This window comes from Sus scrofa, chromosome 15, assembly GCF_054392235.1.
Source record: "Sus scrofa isolate SSC_HxYL_T2T_F1_AM1 chromosome 15, Sscrofa_HxYL_maternal_Yorkshire_Landrace_v2.0, whole genome shotgun sequence".
NCBI lineage: Eukaryota > Metazoa > Chordata > Mammalia > Artiodactyla > Suidae > Sus > Sus scrofa.
Genome location: NC_139397.1, coordinates 86,758,203 through 86,776,088, shown reverse-complemented (window position 1 = coordinate 86,776,088; position 17,886 = coordinate 86,758,203). Strand labels below are relative to the sequence as shown.

Here is a 17,886-nt window from a genome sequence, read left to right as displayed (position 1 = left end):
TCAGTATATTGAACTTGTAAACATTTTCATAATTCATTACTTCTATTTCAAAACACCAGACTCTTTTGAAATGTATTTTTCTATTTTCTCTCACCTACTTTTGCATAGATGAAATGTTAAGATGTAGTCAATAACACCAAGACAAAAAAAAATAACTCCTGGTAAGTCTCTGCTATAGCATTTGAGTAGAAACATTCGCTACATCGGATAGTTTGGGTGAGCAAGAAACACATTTTCTGTTATCAGGGGTTCTTAGCCATCATATGTCTGAGCCGCTCAGGTTTTTTCTTTTCTTTCTTTTTTCCTTTTTTTTTTTTGGTCTTTTTTAGGGCAACACCCACTGCATATAGAAGTTCCCAAGCTAATGTCAAATCAGAGCTGTAGCTGAGAACCTCCACTACAGCCACAGCAAGGTGGGATCCGAGCCATGTCTGCAACCTACACTACAGCTGGCAGCAATGCCAGATCTTTAACTCACTCAGCAGAGCCAGGGATGGAACCCAAGTCCTCATGGATACAAGTGGGATTTGTTACCACTGAGCCACAACGGGGACCTCCTCCTCAGGTATTTTTATTTATTTATTTATTTATTTATTTATTTATTTATTTTTTGGTCTTTTTGCTATTTCTCAGGTATTTTTAAAGAAAAACAAAGTATCATTCAATAGTCTAAAAGAAGTTAACTGCAGAAATTGAGTTGAAGGATTCCCTGGACCACAAGTGAGGTGAATTTCACTTCACTCTTGATATGTTAATCCCTAAAATTGGAGAGACCACTCAATTTAATCTGTTTATTGCACCTACTAAAACAGCTATTGAAGCTGTCACTACTTGTAATTTATTCATTTCCTCTTGTGACTACTTATTCAATGTCGATCTACCTTTACCAGACTTTAAACTCTCAGAGGAAAAGACAAGAATTTTATTCTGTGCCATCGGCACTCATTAAACATTTGGTGAATGAATGAACAAATGATTAAATAATACATTGTTAGAACTCAAATCACTTACTCAACTTTCTCTATAGTATCATTTAACAAAAGAAATATGAAAGATAAGTGACTGACAATTATGATCTTTTCCAGAACTTACTTCAATGAATAAAATTGGAGAATTGTAAAGGAATGTGTTATGACAACCATCTTATGTTTTGCATCAGCAGACATCGTGCTTCATACACAATTCAAAAGTACTGTACATTTGTACTGTGTTATTTGGAAAAGGGAAGAGCCCAGGATAGCATGTGGAAGGCTGGATCCTAATCTCAGAGGGATACGAGGGCTTGGCCCCATAGTCAAACAGCTCATTAGGTAAGGAGTTTTCCTGTAAATGTGCTATGAACTTTTACAAGGTGCTTTTCAATTTTTTAAATATTTTTGCATAATCTCATTAGTCTATACACTAACAAAGCAAATATTACAATCCTGTTCCCATGACCCACAGCAAGTGTATAAACTAAAGCAGAGAAAAGTTAACTTGCCCAAAGTTGCAAAGTTATTAAAGGATAGAGCTAACTCAAATTCAGCTATTCTGACTTCAGTTAACTTCGAACATGGTGTCAACTCTGAGACTAAGCTATGCGCTAATTTATTTGGTTTTCATACATGTTTACTCCTATATTTTGGTTTCAACTTTATAGTAAAATAGTCTTAAGAAAAAAAGCAAACACTTTATCTCTTCATGATTCTTAACTGCTCTGAAGGCTAGATTGAGAGTAGAAAACTGTGGGACTTTGGGTAGATTGTTTCATATATTTGGGCTTCATTTACTCCTTTGTAAAATGAAGAGACTGGACAATCATTTCTAAAGTTTTTCCCAGCTCCCAAATTTAATGCTGACATATATTTATGTTTTACTTTTTCATCTATTTTTATCTTTGTCTTCACTAGAACGACCTATTTTTATGAAGTGTTTTCCTTTAACTTCTTGAATTTATGATGAAATAATATAGATACAAGTGAACCAATGTAGGAATTGAGAAGAAAGCCAAACAGAGGCACAGTTGAAGGGCCCCAACAGTCCTATTAGATTTACCACATGCTTGTAGAACCAAGAGTGTGCTCTGTGTTTGGAGTAATGGCGAGAGTTCAAATAATTATAGGTTAAACCTTTTTAGTGCCTATCATATACCTAATATGGCTGTGTTCATTAAATACTAACTCATTTAATCTTCTTAACAGCTTTCAGAGTTAATGGTCCCACTTTATAGCAGAAGCATGGAGAAGTTAAGTAATCTTTCCAAGTAAACAACTAGGGAATGATGGTGTCTGGATTTCATTGCAGATGGCCTAGGAGCAGGGCCCAAGCTGTCACCTACTTTACTGTATTGTGTAGCTTTAGGGTACTCCCCACTTAGTTGGGGAGATTAAACAAACCAAAAAAAAAAAAAATGCTCAACTATAATACAAGTGTTTTAAGTCTTATAAAGTACTATGTGTTTTATAGAAACTAATGGTTATAGAATATCTGTGTCAGGAACTTTTTGTCTGTTGTTAGGTGTTTAGTTTCTTTAGTAAATATGGAAAAATAGGCTCAGGAAATTACCTTCCCAAGTCACACAAATAATAGCATTCCAGGAGTCCCACCTCAGGTCTGGGAGACCATATTCTTGCCACTATACCATGCACTCTCACACATCCAGTTATGGTGATCCCTAAACACCTCACATAGAATGAGATTTGAGATATAACTGTGAAAAAGAGCAGGTTTTTTTGTTTGTTTGTTTGTTTGTTTGTTTGTTTTTTTTCAGATGAAGAAAGATCTCAGAGCAAAGTAGGGGAGAGCATTCCCAGAGGAAGGAATGAATGGTTGTCCCATTTGCCTGGAATAAAGGCTTTGTGAATGGAGGTGGAGGAGATAAGGCTTGAAAGATAATGAAGAGTCTTAGATGGCAGATTCAAATGTTGGTCTGTTGGTCGGCAAAAGTGAGCCAGTAGAGATGCTTGAACAAAGGAACCCCTCCGTTTTTGAGGGAAGATAGAGTTTTTCTTGGCCTGAGATCCAAAGAAACCATTTACAGGAGGAACCAAGTTACCAGGAGTGTCAAAGCAAATTTTCCATGAAGTTTTTTTTTTTTTTTTTTCTGTCTTTTTGCCTTTTCTAGCGCCGCTCTCCCCAGCATATGGAGCTTCCCAGGCTAGGGGTCTAATTGGAGCTGTAGCCGCCGAACTACACCAGAGCCACAGCGACTCCAGATCTGAGCCACGTCTGCGACCTACAACCACAGCTCACGGCAACGCTGGATCCTTAACCCACTGAGCAAGGCCAGGGATGGAACCCACATCCTCATGGTTCCTAGTTGGATTCCTTAACCACTGCGCCACCACGGGAACTCCTCCATGAAGGTTTAATCTAAACATGCATGGAGTGCCAGACATGGTGTTTTGTGCTAAATAATTTAACTTTAGAACAAATTCAATGAAGGTAATTTTATAACGGGCTAAATAATATGGTCCAAGTGTGCAGCCTTCAAATGGTCTGATAGCCCACATTTAGACTTTAAAGATTTCAGTCGGAAAAGTGGCTTAATCATCTATTCTTTTAATTATGATCCTCAGATATTTTCTTTCAGGTAAACTCTTAATACCAGAAGTATCAGTTTAAGCTTGTATACTCGGACTGTTGCGGAAACCGCAAAAAACTGTGGCAATGGAAGGAGACAAACAGCACTCAGAGATAGGGAAAAGCAAGGTTTATTCAGCACTGGTGCAGGCTCAGAGGAGTCACCTCCAGAGTCTGAGCACCAGGTCTTTGTTCTCAGTAACTTTTACACACTACAAGGTCTTGATTTTCCCATGTAAGCATCCTGGACCTCCCCCCCCACCCATCCCCAAGCAGACAGTGTTCCTTCCTAAGAAACTGAGCAAGCAAGGTTACAGAAGGAGAACTGATAAGCAATGCTGGGGGTACATGATTAGCAGGGCTGCTGGCTTGGACAGAGGGCACACAGTTGTTACATTATTACAAGAAGGGTGGTATAGTGAGGAACATAGCTGGAAAGGCTTGCAGCTGCCTTCTTAGCCAAGGGGGGGGGGTTGTTCTTTAGTTAAAACTCCATTTCAGGACAAGCACCTTGGTTTGTAGTATTCTGTGTTGCATATCAAGTGTAACATTAATCCACAGGCTTTGAAAATGAGACCAGCAGGCATTACCAGTTGCTTATCACCACAAACATTTAGCTTGACTATGAATGATGGAAACAAACAAAAAATCCCAGTCTTCATGAAAAAAATACATTCCTCTTTGAGTAGAATGCTCTTCTAAGGGAAAGCGGTGAGAAATATTGCCGAGCATTAAAGTCTGTGTTAGTAGTCATCCTCTCCTTCAAGGTTGTTATTACCTAAACTGCTGGCGTGAAAAAAGGTTAATGTTTGTTGATGGCTTAACAAACTTCAAGTCTGATTAAGCGACTACGAATAATATCAACCAAAGTAAGATAATTAGAACTAGGATTGGAATTTGGAATCTATGTAAAAGATTCTACAAAGATTAAACTTTAAATCTTATTTTTAAAATGTCTTTAAGCAGAACTAGGAAATCTCTTAGTTCATTATACGTTAATTTAATTCACTAAAATAACTGAAGAAATCTGTAAGCAACTGAAGGTTACCTGATCAATATAAACACAAACTTTTGTAAAGGGATTAATTTCATTCTTAGTTTAAAATTAGCAGTATTTTTAAAAACTGAAAAAATGTGTTTACTTAATTTGTTCCTCCCATTATCCGGGGTGGGGGAAAAAAGGACTAATTTAATGTGCATTTAAACAACAAACATGGGATTGCAGCAATGCCTGCAAAGATTGGCCCAAGAAGCTTCTCTTTCTGTTAAGAACGCGTGATTTTTCTGCGCCACCTTGTGGCCAAATACAATACTACATGTGAAAGGTAAAGGCTTTTCTCTTGAGAGGGTCAGGCTATCAAACAGCCGCATTGCGGGAACCTGTCTTTACACAAACGTGTAGAAAATGGTGCCTTCCTTTGTAGACTGTAATGGGAAACACTTGTACTTTTTCTATTTCCTTCGTTCTTTAATTCCTTACCCTCGGGCCCGCCCACCCGCGGTCCGCCGAAGGTCGTTTCCCTGTTTGACCTCCCCTTCCATCCCCAACATCCGATCCGGCCTCAACCCCTTCCACGTCCTCTGCGCTCCTCCGGGTCCCCGCCCCCGCCGGGACCCCGCAATCCCTGCAGCGAGGGCCCGCCCCCTCGCGCCGGCAGCCATTGGCGGCGCGACCCCGCCCCCCCCGCCCCTCCCTCCGCGTCCGGAGCGGGTTTGGGCCTGGGCGCCGCGGCTCTGAGCTCCGGTCTTCTCTGCTGGGTAGTGCTGGGCGCTCGCCCAGGAGGCCTGCGGCCAGGCCTCGGGGAAGCCATGGACTCGCAGGGGCTGCAGGTGAGCGGGCAGGACCTGACCGTGTGTTGCTGTAGGGGTGGCGAGGGGTTGGGGGGCTTGGGGAGCGCGCGGGCCGACTTGGCCAGGCCGTTGTTACCCTGCGGCGTATGCAGCCCAGGTTGGCGATCAGAGCCCAGGCCCGGGGCGCAGGCCTGTAACCTGGATCACCTGCTTCCGTCCGCCCCGCCCTGTAATCCTTAGGTCGGGATCAGTCTTCCCCGCGCGCTTCTTTCCGAATTGTCGTTACTGTGTTTGTCCCAGCCTCCCACTCTGTTCATTGTGTTTGCTTTTACTTTTGTACCCTGTTGGCTCGGAAGAGTTGGTCAACATTTGACTCAAAATCCCCCTCCCGGGTGCGGATTTTCTAGGACTTAGAGCATAGTAGTGCCACCCCCACCCCCCACCCCTGTGAGAAGGTAAAAGGAGCACGGAAACAGTATATGAAGTCAATTAAAGACAGAGGCTTGAAAATAGGGGAGTCTTTACTTGAGGGAGATGGTCTTCTCTATTTGTTTATCAATGATTCATCCATTCAGCAAATATTTAACGACTTTCCACTTAAGAAATGATGATTCGAAAGCAATTAAGGGCATGAGATTTAAAAATGAAAGTTACGTTTTAAGATGATATTTATTTAGTCACTGTTTCCCTTGTTCAATCCTGATGGAGGGCTCACTGCGTGTCCACTGGAGCTGGAGATCATGATGAACAGAATGGAATAGTCCCTGTCTTCACAGATTTTATAGCCTGATGCTGGAGAAAACCTTAATTGAATTAATTTAACAAATGTTTATTGAATGCCTCCTGTGTGCCTGGCACTATTCTAAGTCCTGAAGGTAATAAACCCTGCCGTAACAAAGCTAAGAAAAACCCTCCCAAATCTTTCTACATTTGAGTAGGAGGAGTCAGTCAGTAAACAGGTAAATAAAATGTGCACCATATTAATTGCTGATAAGCAGATGGAGGACAACTTGGCAGTAATGGAGAGTGCTGGAGTGTCTTTTGCTTTTTTGCCTGAAGTTTTACATCATCTTCCTGTGAAGACATCCCTCAACCCCTTAAGGATTTTCATCCCCTTAAATACATGCTTTGTACTGCCTGCCATACAAATTAAATAAACTTTTTTTTTTTTTTTTTTGCTTTTTAGGGCCACACCCGAGGCACATGGAAGTTCCCAGGCTAGGGGTACAATTGGAGCTGCTGCAGCTGCCGGCCTACACGACAGCCACAGCAACACTAGATCCTTAACAGACTGAGCAAGGCCAGGGATCGAATCTGCATCCTCATGGTTACTAGTCCGGTTTGTTACCATTGAGCCACAGTGGGAACTCCCCCAAATGAACTTTTTTAACAAAGACTTTCATGCTACAAGCTATTATTTAGCTCCTCATCACTTAGACTAGAGAATCAAGTCACTATGAGGTCCTTCTTGACCCTCGCTTTCTCTCCAATCTCATCATCCAATAATCTGTTTTCTACTTAAAACTCTAGGACAGGAAATGGCAAACTTTCTCTATAAGGGGCCGGTTAGTACATATTCAGGCTTTATGGGCCATAGAGTCTCTGTGGCATCGGATCTGCCATCATTGCATGAAAGCAGCCATAGACAATACTAAAGCAATTGAGTGTGGCTTTGTTCCAATAAAACTTAACTTAGACAAGGGAGTTTGAATTTCATGTAACTTCCACATGTTATACTTTTCTTCTTTGGCTTGTTTGGTTTTGTCCTCAACTGCTTGAACATGAACCAACTGTTCTTGACTTGCTGGCCATATCAAAACAGTCTGGCAGGCCAGACATGGCCCACAGACCATAGTGCACCCATCTCTTCTCTAGCGAACAGGATGACTGAGTCCTCTCTACCCCCACCCCAGCCCCTGTCTCATTGCTCATTTCTTACCTCTGTGTTGTTGCAGTTTCTGAATCATGAAAGAGGAATAGGAAGAGTCTGTATGTGTGGGGAGCAGGAGTTTGCAAAGCGAGTCAGTTCTGAAGTCCTCCCCAAGAATCTTTTCCTTAATTTTACTCTTCCACCCTCCCACACCCCAACCTCGTTCCCTTACATTCCAAAGGCAATTAATAAGTTCTTTCCTGGCATTTACTTTGTTAGACTTCAAATGGTCTTTAGATTTCTAGTCTCAGTTGAAAATTTTAAGCTTTTCTGGGACAGCATCCATATCTCACTCCCCTTCATATTCACAGCACCTAGCCCAGTGCCTGGCACTCATAGGCAGGCAGTGAATGTTTGTTGGACCAAATAGCCTAGCCTGATCCAAGGCAGTGGTTAACAGGTGCAGGAGTATGAGGTAGACTAGAGAAACAGAAGGACCTCCTGACTGATTAGACTTAGGGGGACTGACTATGCAAACAGGAAGAGAGGACTCCTGACTGGTGTCTGGCTTGGGTGGCTGGGCAAATGGAAATAAGAGTTGGAGCTGTGATGAGAGGTCTTGAACAGATATATGGTTTTTATGTCCTCAACATATGGGGTTTGGAGAAACATTCCCCCTCCCAGGAGTTTTGGAGTATAATGTCTTAATTAATCCTCACAATGACCTATGAATGATCTAACAGCATTTTACAAATGAGCAAACTGAGGTGCTGTAAGATGAACCAGAAACTTGAAACCAGGTCTTTTCACTGTAAAAATCCATGTCTTTTTTGGTAATACCATCCCACTGCCTTTCTGGAGAGTTAGAGGAGCTTAGTGCTACTAAATGCTGGAGAGATGTCAAGTAAGATGATATTAAAAGTGTCCTTAGTTGTGGCAAACTAAGAGGTCACTTGGAGCCTTAGGGAAGGGGCTCTGGTGGAAAGCTACACTTTACTGAGGTGTGGGGATTGGAATTGGTGTCTGGGTCACGAGCTGAAGTGGCTGCGAAGAGACTGGAGAACAGTAACCGCAGGAGGGAAGCAGAGTGAAAGTTAACAGAGGACATTTGCCTAAATGTTCTAAAGAAGCACATGGACTACAGCCCTCCAGAAACAATAGGCTGTAAAAAGGAGCTGTCATGATACTCATTTTAATACTGTCAGCCCATGCTTCATCTGTATTTCTCACCCCCCGCTGACCAGCTGAAGAGTCCTTTCAGGTAACTGTGGAATGGCCCCGATTTGTTCATGGAGATGAATCAGTTCTGTCACGGTGATGAGGGAAACAGTTTCCCTGTTTGAGTAGGTTAGCAAATAAGCTTTAGATAGGATCCAGAGAAAAAATGGTGTAAAGCCTAGATCCATTTAATCAGAACTTCATGTCTCCTGTTTTCTCCCTCATGTAGAAATAATAAAGTTTTGAAAAAAGCCTAAAGATAGTGATGTCCATTAAGAAAGATCATTAGGGGAGTTCCCTTGTGGCTCAGGCTCAGTGGAAACAATCTGGCTAGTGTCCATGAGGATGCAGGTTCAATCCCTGGCTTTGCTCATTGGGTTAAGGATCTGGCGTTGACATGAGCTGTGGTATAGATCGCAGACGCGGCTTGGATCTGGTGTGGCTGTGGCTGTGGCATAGGCCAGCAGCTACAGTTCTGATTCGACCCCCTTTCCTGGGAACCTTCATATGCTGCAGATGCAGCCCTAAAAAGACAAAAAAAAAAAAAAATCATTTGTTTTTACTAGCAATTATTTGTTAAAGAACCCAGAAAACAAGATAATCTTTGACAATAAATTTCTGGGTTTAATTGGTGATACTTTGTGATGCTATAAAAATAGAAGCAAAGTTTTTTTTTTTAAGGAACTCTAGTATGGCAATGGAAGCCTCTTGTCTTTTTTATTATTTTATCCCTGCTTTTTTTAAAAAAAAGTATTCCTGTTTTTCTCCCATTTTCTAAAACTTTGAAGAAATTGTGGGCAAGGAAAGAAACAGGTAAAAACAGCCTAACATCAGTATTGTTAAGAAATGGTTAAAAAAAAAGATTGAAATTATTAGAAAACATTGAGTTATGTCAATAATTTTGTATTCATTGTGTTCTTTAGTATTATGTGCTAGCCTTTAACAGTATTTTAAGGAACTTGGAAGAAAAAAATATATTATCTGAGCTTTAGATTATTCAAGATCTTGGGTTATATCTGCTCCTTAGAGTATTTCAGAATGCCTTTTAACATTTGGTCTTTATTTCCTTTTAGACTTTGATTAATTACTATTGTCAAGAAAGATATTTCCACCAAGTGTTACTTGTTGCCAGTGAAGGAATTAAGAGATATGGCAATGACCCAGTCTTCAGGTTTTACCATGCCTATGGTACATTAATGGAAGGTATGTGCTAATTATTAAACATGTCTCATAAGTTTTAAATTCTTATTTTGCACCAAGAACAATTTTTCACTTTGTAATTTTGATTTTTAGGTAAAACTCAAGAAGCACTTCGAGAATTTGAGGCTATTAAAAATAAACAAGATGTATCACTCTGTTCTCTAATTGCACTGATAAATGCTCATAAAAGGAGTCCCAATCCAGGTAGAGTTTTTAAGTACAATGCTTAGACAGTTTTTCCAACTTGACTCATTTTAGTTTTTCTCAGTTACCTTAACATTCAGTCTAATCATGCTGTATTATATACTCTCTGTAGATGCTGTTTATATCCAGACAAGATTGTAAGTTTATCAAGCACAAAAAGTGTGGGTCTGGAGTTCCTGTCGTGGCGCAGTAGAAACAAATCTGACTAATAACCATGAGGTTGTGGGATCAATCCCTGGCCTCTCTCAGTGGGTTAAGGCACCAGCATTGCCATGAGCTGTGGTGTAGGTGGCAGTTGTGGCTCACATCACGCATTGCTGTGGCTGTGGTATAGGCCGGAAACTGCAATTCCGATTAGACCCTTAGCCTGGAAACCTCCATACGCGAGTGCGGCCCTAAAATGCAAAAAAAAAAAAAAAATCTGGGTCTGATATTGCCTTCATATTCCTTATGTCCTATGGTAGAGGTTTCATTAGTATGTGGGGATCATTTGAATGAACATAAAGATGAATGTATTTTAGCAGTGGTTAAATAAACATAAGGACAGTTCAAAAGATGTATATCCATAAATTACCCTGTAACAGCTAACTTTACAACTTAGTGGATACATGCAGTTTCTCTCTTCTACTTTGTCTTAAGCATCTTGAAAGCCCTTACATCCCCGAAAGGGGCTAGCTCTTTAGAAGCTTGGCAGTAAATTTTTATCAGTAGTAGGTCAGAACTATGATTAGATTATAGAAGGAACTTTATGTATAAACCAGCAATGAAAACTGTGTGAACAGCCTTAACATATAGTGTATCTTAATGGATAAGGCAGAAAAACATTAGAATTATAGGTAATAAATAGGAAATAGTAGGAGTTCCAAGGTAGCTCACTAGGTTAAGGATTCTGTGTTATGATTGCTGTAGCTCTGGTTATAGCTATGGTGTGGGTTTGATTCCTGGGCTGGGGACTTCTGCATGCCACAGTAGTGGCCAAAAAAAAAAAAAAAAAGGAAGGAAGAAAAGAAATAGTTTTATATTCATCCACATATATCAGAAACAGCTAATAGCATAATAAATACTCACCTTGTTTCAAATAATTAGACAATTACCAAATGCCACAGATTTTTTTTTTTTAATATTTGAAAACAGTTTTTTTTCCTAAGCAAAGTATCACTTACCTCCTTTACTCATATATTCTTACGCAAATCAATAAAAAGTTATTTAAAACAATATGTTTAGCTCGTAAACAAATCCAATGACTAGATGCTTACTTTCCACAAGGGACTAGTTAGAGAATATAGTTAGAGGATACTAAAGAATTGTAAGAAGTGATCTGTGACATCAAGTGTATAGTCTAGTTGGGAAAGACAACATAAGACCCACCAAGATTAATTATAATGTTACTATTGAATAAAATGATATGAAATAAAACAAATGAATCCATGATTAATTGAAAGTGGCATGAACTATTGATCCATAGTAGGCTGAGAAAGCTTTGTAGAACTGGGGACTTAGTCTTTTCGTAGAGGGCAGCTAGGATTTGAGTACAAAGCCTGCTTGTCGGACAGGAGGAATACATGGAAATGGTTCCAAATTAGGCTTCTCTCTGGAGCCCCTTTCTCTATGCTCCAGCAGGAGTGTGTTTAGCTAGAATAGAGAATGTGCATGGGAGAGCTGAATTCAGTATTAAAAAATTTATACAAAATATTTTCTTCCTCGAATCAAATTTTCCTTTAATTGGTTTTTCCCAGGAGTATTGGTTCTGTTGGAAAATATGATTTCCAGGACGCTAAAGAGAAAGCAGCAGAAGTATAGTTTAGAGACACCCAAGTACTCACTCTGCTTTCCTCCACAGATGATGTTGAGTGAGCGTGAGCCCAGGAGAGGCCCACATGTGTGTCAGTTTTGCCTAGAAAGGGCCTAGATTGTTCTTATGCATTCTTCCTGAATGCTGATAGAAGCCCTGATTATAAAAGGGCTGTAATGCACTAAGAACTTGAATATCTGGCAAGAGCTGGCTTTGTGCAGATGGTGTCACAGCGAACTGATGCCCCTCTAGGGACTTGATGGAAATCTGGGCAGGAAGGTGCAAGGCCTCCTCCTGCCCTGATAAGTTCTGCTTCTGTATCAGGACTCTTTAGTGTAAACTTCTGAAGGTGGTCCAGTGGGTGTGGGTGTGGGGAGCGTGGGGCAGAAGGGATCTCTTGCTAAGCCATCTCTAGCCCTCCAGAATACAGTTTTATTTCCTCAACTCATAAAGTTGCACCTTAGAAATTCCACATTTAAATTTAAATATTGTTAGGGGTAAAAGGAAGAGTCACATAACTCTTCCTTGGTCACCATTTCCAGAAAGGTGGTCCTTTTGGAAATCTCAGCCCTCAATTTGGGCATTTCTTCTTCCTGTTACCTACCTGATCCTCATTCCCATTCAGATGTCTGATTGACATTCGTGTCCTAAACATGTAGGTAACAGATTAAAGCTCTAGAAATAGACCATCTTTTTAAAGGAGCAGTGAAATAGTATTATTAAACTATGTCAGTAGCAGCAATTACATTGCCTTTCACAGGCCTGCAACAGCAGCCTAGCATGTTTAAATATTTTAGAATTGGATTAGGAAGTAGGATAATTTTACTCCTAGTCCTGGATTTGCCCCTAATGATTGTCTTGTTTTAGAATCATTGCTAATTTTTTCAAGTCTTATTTTTTTAAAAAAATAAATGCATCTGTAGCCTTTATGTCTTGAGAATGACATCAGCTATAGAACTCTAGTATGGACACAGTGGTCATTGGCCACAGGTGGCTGCAGAGAACCTGAAATGTGTCTCCTTGAGGACAGGAATTTGAAATTTTTTTTTTTTTTTTTTGTCTTTTTTGCTATTTCTTTGGGCCGCTCCCATGGCATATGGAGGTTCCCAGGCTAGGGGTCCAATCGGAGCTGTAGCCACCAACCTACGCCAGAGCCACAGCAACGCGGGATCCAAGCCGCGTCTGCAACCCACACCACAGCTCACGGCAACGCCGGATCATTAACCCACTGAGCAAGGGCAGGGACCGAACCCGCAACCTCATGGTTCCTAGTCGGATTCGTTAACCACTGCGCCACGACGGGAACTCTGGGAATTTGAAATTTAACTCTAATTAATTTAAGTTTAAAACTGATACTTGATTTGGTTATTAGCAAAATTATGTTTAGAATGAATGTATGATTCTCCTTTTTCCAAAATAAATTTTATGAAATCTAAGTATATTTTCAAATGTTCTGAAGAAAATTTAGCATCTTAATTGAGATGTGCTTTGTGTGAAATACATACCAGATTTTAAAGATTTAGTAAGGAAAAAAAAAGAAAGTATCTTCTTAATAATTTTCACATTAATGATGTATTGAAATGAAAGTTAGGATATATTGTGTTAATTAAATGTATTATTAAAGTCAATTATACTTGTTTCTTTTTAATTCCTATGTGGTTAGTAGGAAATTTAAAATTACATGTGTGGCTTGTATTGTATTTCTCTTAGTGCTGCCCTAGAGAGAAAGACTATGTTCTCTCTGTTAATCATCTGACCTATTATAAACTCTTGATTAGAATTTAATTTTCATGTAATTTTTTTTTTTTTCCTCTCCCAGATAGAGAAGCTATTCTGGAATCAGATGCCAGGTTGAAGGAGCAACGTAAAGGAGCTGGACTGAAAGCCTTGTATCATGCAGGCTTATTTTTGTGGCACATTGGTCATCATGATAAGGCGAGAGAGTATATTGACCGAATGATCAAAATGTCAAATGGTAGTAAAGAGGTAGCTGGTTTTCTAATTTTCTTATTTTGTAAAGTTGTGGTTCTCTAAGATTTTTGTGTTAGTGCTATTTATTTGGCTTTTGACAAGGTCCCTCCCTCCCTGGTTGCTTTCCTCTCTTCTTCCTTTTCTTCTTCTTTCCCTCCCATTCTGCTTATTGAACTGCTCTAGAGACATGGCACCATTATTTGCACTGTTAGTAGAAAGACAAGAAATACATAGATAGGACCTTCGTGAGTGGATCATCTAGAAGTGTTCTAGAGCACACACCTAGTTAATACTGTGAGAAAACTGACAAATGGAATGTGAGAGTGTGATTAAATGTGCAAGAAAATAATAGTTAACATTTGTTGCCCATTTACTTTGTGTCAGGCACTATTTTAAGTGCTGAAAGAGAGAGCACATCTATAAATATTAGCAGAATGAAGAAGAATGTCTTGAAGGAAATTGCACTTGGGCTTAAAACCAGAAAGATGGATATAATTTCCATAGGCAAAGATTATGGAAAAGAGAAGTTGATATTCCCAAGGCGGGAAATAATAGATGGAAATGAGAAAAACAAGGAGATTTGTTGGTTCTGGGTACAGTGAGAACCTCACATTCACTGATGGGAATACAAGGTGCAGAGAAGAAGATGGTGGAACCAAAGCTTGGAGAAGTAGATTAGGACAAATTGAAGGATCTTGATGGCTAGGTACAAATATTTGTTTCTAATTTCATGTGCATTGAGGGTCAGTGAATATTTTTAGATGTCAGTGATATTATTAAAGTGCAAACTCAGAAAATTAATTTAACAAAGGTTTACAGGATGAACTGACCTAAGGAGAAACCAGAACACAGCCTCCAAGAGGTAGTACTTCCCAGCAGAAGGTTTTAAGGAAATATTACTCAGTGCGTAGAAATTGGAGAATTATCAAATACAAGACTTTTCAACTTAGGATAAATAGTAGGGGAAAGATGTTGAGGTGACAGATATCAAGCATGTCTCTCTGAGGTTTGAAGCCTGGACAATTCTGAGACCAGTTAACATGAATAGAAAATATCTTGGAATGAGAAGGTAATCTTGGGGGGAGGTAATGCTTTTGGTTTAAGACATGCTATATTTCAAGCTTTGGTGGAACAGTGAATTGGAGACAGTGGATGAGCTTTTGGAAAAAGAAAATATTAGAAGAGGTATTAGACTAGAAATATAGATTGGGAATCTTAGTTGAAATGATTTAAATAAGGATGATCTAATGAATAGAAGTAGTGTTGCTTAAGTATTCTTACCTGTCTTTTCAGGTGAAATACAGCGAAGTAAATATGATCTTAGTTAAAGATTTAGAAGGTTGATTAACCTATAAATTTTTTGACAGAAGGAAAGATTTCATAATTTTTTAATTTGTCATTAAAAGGAAAATACTCATTGTGTATCCATCTTCTTTCTAATCCTATCAACCTTACAACCCATTGGCTCACTAACATTTCTGAAGGTAAACATTCATAGCTTCTTCATTTCTATTTTTTTGTTTGTTTGTTTGTTTGACAGGAAAGTAGGATTTATTGTTCAGCATTAAGGAAGGGATGCCGCCGCCAAGGCTCTCATGAGTGCAGGGCCCCCATTTGTCCAGGGGGCCGCGATTAGGGATGTATTTGACCCCGCAGCCATTGGGGATAAGCCGCTTTTCTGCCACCATGTTTTCAAATTCATCTGCGTTGAACTTAGTGAATCCCCACTTCTTAGAGATATGGATCTTCTGGCGGCCAGGGAACTTGAACTTGGCCCTGTGCAGGGCCTCAGTCACATGCTCCTTGTTCTGCAGCTTGGTGCGGATGGACATGATGACTTGGCCAATGTGGACGTGGGCCACCGTGCCCTGGGGCTTTCCAAAGGCACCACGCATGCCTGTCTGGAGCCTGCACTGGGGACAACATGCCAGTCGTGAATGCCCACTGGAAAGGGCTGTCTCCAAAGTCCCTTAGGGCAGCCTATAAGGCAACAGGCTGCATACACTACCGAGGAGGCTGCTGTTTGCAGCCATTGCACACCGGGCCCCCATGGGGAAAAGAGCACGGTTGGCTTAATTGGCTGCAAAACTTCTTCATTTCTTATTTGCTGAGGTCATTTTATCCTTTCATTTGAAATTCAGCGGTCTAGTCAGAGATGAGGGAGATGGTTGCCAAATTTTCTTAATTTTTAATAAATGTGAAGCAAGGCACTTCCGTTTTTCCATCTTAGTTCATTTTGGTCTGTTTCCTCCAAAAGAGGTAACAAATTGTTATTTATATATTGAATTACATGTTTAACAATTATTAGTAGTGACTTTTTAGCAAAGCCTCAGATTAAAATATTGTTTACTTAATACTGATGGAATATTAGTCAAGCTTCTTAATACTGACTACAGTAGTAATCTTAAAGGCTGAAATTCATAGTAGTCCCTAAGACTAGACCGGCAAATGTTTGAAAGTGATCTTATTGCACAGAGTTTTATTATTTGGTAGAATGAGTCATTACAAGTAAAAATGATGCTACGTTTACCTCCTTCATCAACATTTATTTCTTTCATTTCCAAAAAATGGAAGTATGCTTAGAATTATTCATTTTTACAGGGACAGATTTTGAGAGGATGGCTTGATATTACAAGAGGAAAAGACTCTTATACTAAAAAAGCACTAAGATATTTTGAAGAGGGATTACAAGATGGAAATAATATTTTTGCTCTTCTGGGTAAGGTAAGTTGAAATTAGGTTAATAAAATTTTGTAATGTATCTAAAACCCAGCAAAACTAACCAGCTCAAAAAGATAGTTTTTGTGTTACTTTTTCAACTCTCAACTGTAGGAGGGACTTGCATTTGTATAGGACTATGAACAGAAAACTAGGGGAAGTATTCCTTGCCAAGTTTCTGAATCCTGGATCAGTTTTAGTTGCTTTTGTTGTTGATGTTGCTGGAGGTGGTGGTTCCTATATTATTTACTCACCAGACGTCTACATCTATGGTGTGTCCAAATATGTGAGGCATCACTTGACATACTAGGGACACCCTGAGCAGAATAAAATCTCTTGCTTTTATGGAATTTATGTTCTTTTGGTGGAGACAGACGTCAGTAAACAAAGTCAATTACATAGGGTATTAGGAGGTGATAAGTGCAGTGGAAAAATAAATCAAGGAGAGAGGAAAAAATACAGCTAGATAAGAACTTTTAATTTTAAATGATGTGGTCAGAAAAAGTGACATTTAAACACAGACATATAGGAGGTGAAAGTTAAAGCCCTGTGGGCACCTGAGGAGAACATTACAAATAGACAGGATGAGAGTTGAAATACTTGAGGCATGCTCAAGGCTTTGCTAGGAGTCTTGGAGACTAAAGCGGAATGAGGGAAGGGGAGAGGAGGTGAGGGCTAGAGGGAGAGGAGATGAGTGTCTGGGCAGGTGGGAATGGGAATGGGGATGTGGACAAGGAGAGGCCACCTGATTCTGTAAAGCCTTTGGCTTTTGCTTTGAACCAGATGGATGGACAGCAGGGGAAACAGAAATGACATGGTCTGACTTACACTGGGTGAGGTGATCAAGTGGCATTGTCATTAGAAGTCATCGGTAGGTGGAAATGTTCTTATTTGGACCCTTTCTTCAGTCCTACTGATGCCTTCTAAATGGCTTAAATTAAAAAAAAAAATTATTTCAACCGAAGAAATTAAATTCATATTAGAAAAATAGTCTCTTAAATTAGCAATAATTTGGGGAGATAAAAAAAGAAAAAGAAGAGAAGGTTATTAGTACCTTGGACATTGTGAGTTTCTGTGGATAGTGAACTTGTTCAGATATTCACCACCAGTGCAAATAGTACCTGTGCTGGTTGGCCTTGGGTTTTACCTAATGGCACTTCTAGAGGTTATGGGCATTTAGTAAGTTTTTTTAAAAAGTTTTTCTTGATCATGTCTCCTTCTCTATTCCTTAAAGAAAAGCTAGTTGATAATCTTCTAGGATAGGGCTATTTCAAGTGTTAACATAAGCAGCTTAGGAGGGATTTACCTTTTTCCTTCAATACTCAGGATTGGTTTAAATTCTTTTTCTGATAAAACCCATTCCATTTATGTATTTATTTCTTACTTTATTCAGTAAGAGGCTTGCATTAGCTGAATTCCAACTAGTAATGATATGGACCAAATATATAGCAAATTTAATTTCCTTTAATATGGTATTATGCTGCATTCATGTTTATGTGAAGTGCTCTAAGGAAGTATTAGATGTGGTCTTTTAGCATGAGTTTAGTATTTTATGTTGCCA

General features: G+C 39.6%; 2 protein-coding genes and 1 non-coding gene across 27 annotated transcripts in view; 1 reads left to right on the top strand and 2 right to left on the bottom strand.

Annotated features, from left to right (window-relative positions):
- The first annotated feature begins 5,282 nt into the window (after positions 1–5,282).
- The window catches only part of TTC21B (tetratricopeptide repeat domain 21B), an 875,896-nt gene continuing 863,292 nt past the window's right edge, over positions 5,283–17,886 (top strand). For all 25 annotated transcript variants that reach the window (XR_014829483.1, XR_014829486.1, XR_014829485.1 and 22 more), the window contains exons 1-5: positions 5,283–5,391; positions 9,514–9,643; positions 9,734–9,844; positions 13,456–13,622; positions 16,209–16,331. Coding sequence is in view for 11 of the 25 variants with exons in the window: in XM_084999347.1 (XP_084855473.1) it covers positions 5,371–5,391; positions 9,514–9,643; positions 9,734–9,844; positions 13,456–13,622; positions 16,209–16,331 (552 nt within the window). In the remaining 14 variants the exon portion in view is untranslated. The remainder of the gene's footprint in view (positions 5,392–9,513; positions 9,644–9,733; positions 9,845–13,455; positions 13,623–16,208; positions 16,332–17,886) is intronic.
- On the bottom strand, positions 15,062–15,534 carry LOC146395962 (large ribosomal subunit protein uL16-like). Its single transcript, XM_084999374.1, has one exon. It carries the CDS (start codon positions 15,500–15,502, stop codon positions 15,077–15,079), a length of 426 nt encoding a protein of 141 aa, XP_084855500.1. The 5' UTR covers positions 15,503–15,534; the 3' UTR covers positions 15,062–15,076.
- Positions 15,560–15,693, bottom strand: LOC146395961 (small nucleolar RNA SNORA70). Its single transcript, XR_014830629.1, has one exon. It is a non-coding gene; the product is annotated as a small nucleolar RNA SNORA70 (small nucleolar RNA).

What these genes read in the sequence shown, in the direction of transcription:
- LOC146395962 (XM_084999374.1), bottom strand. Translation starts at nt 15,502, where the DNA reads ATGCGTGGTGCCTTTGGAAAGCCCCAGGGCACGGTGGCCCACGTCCAC.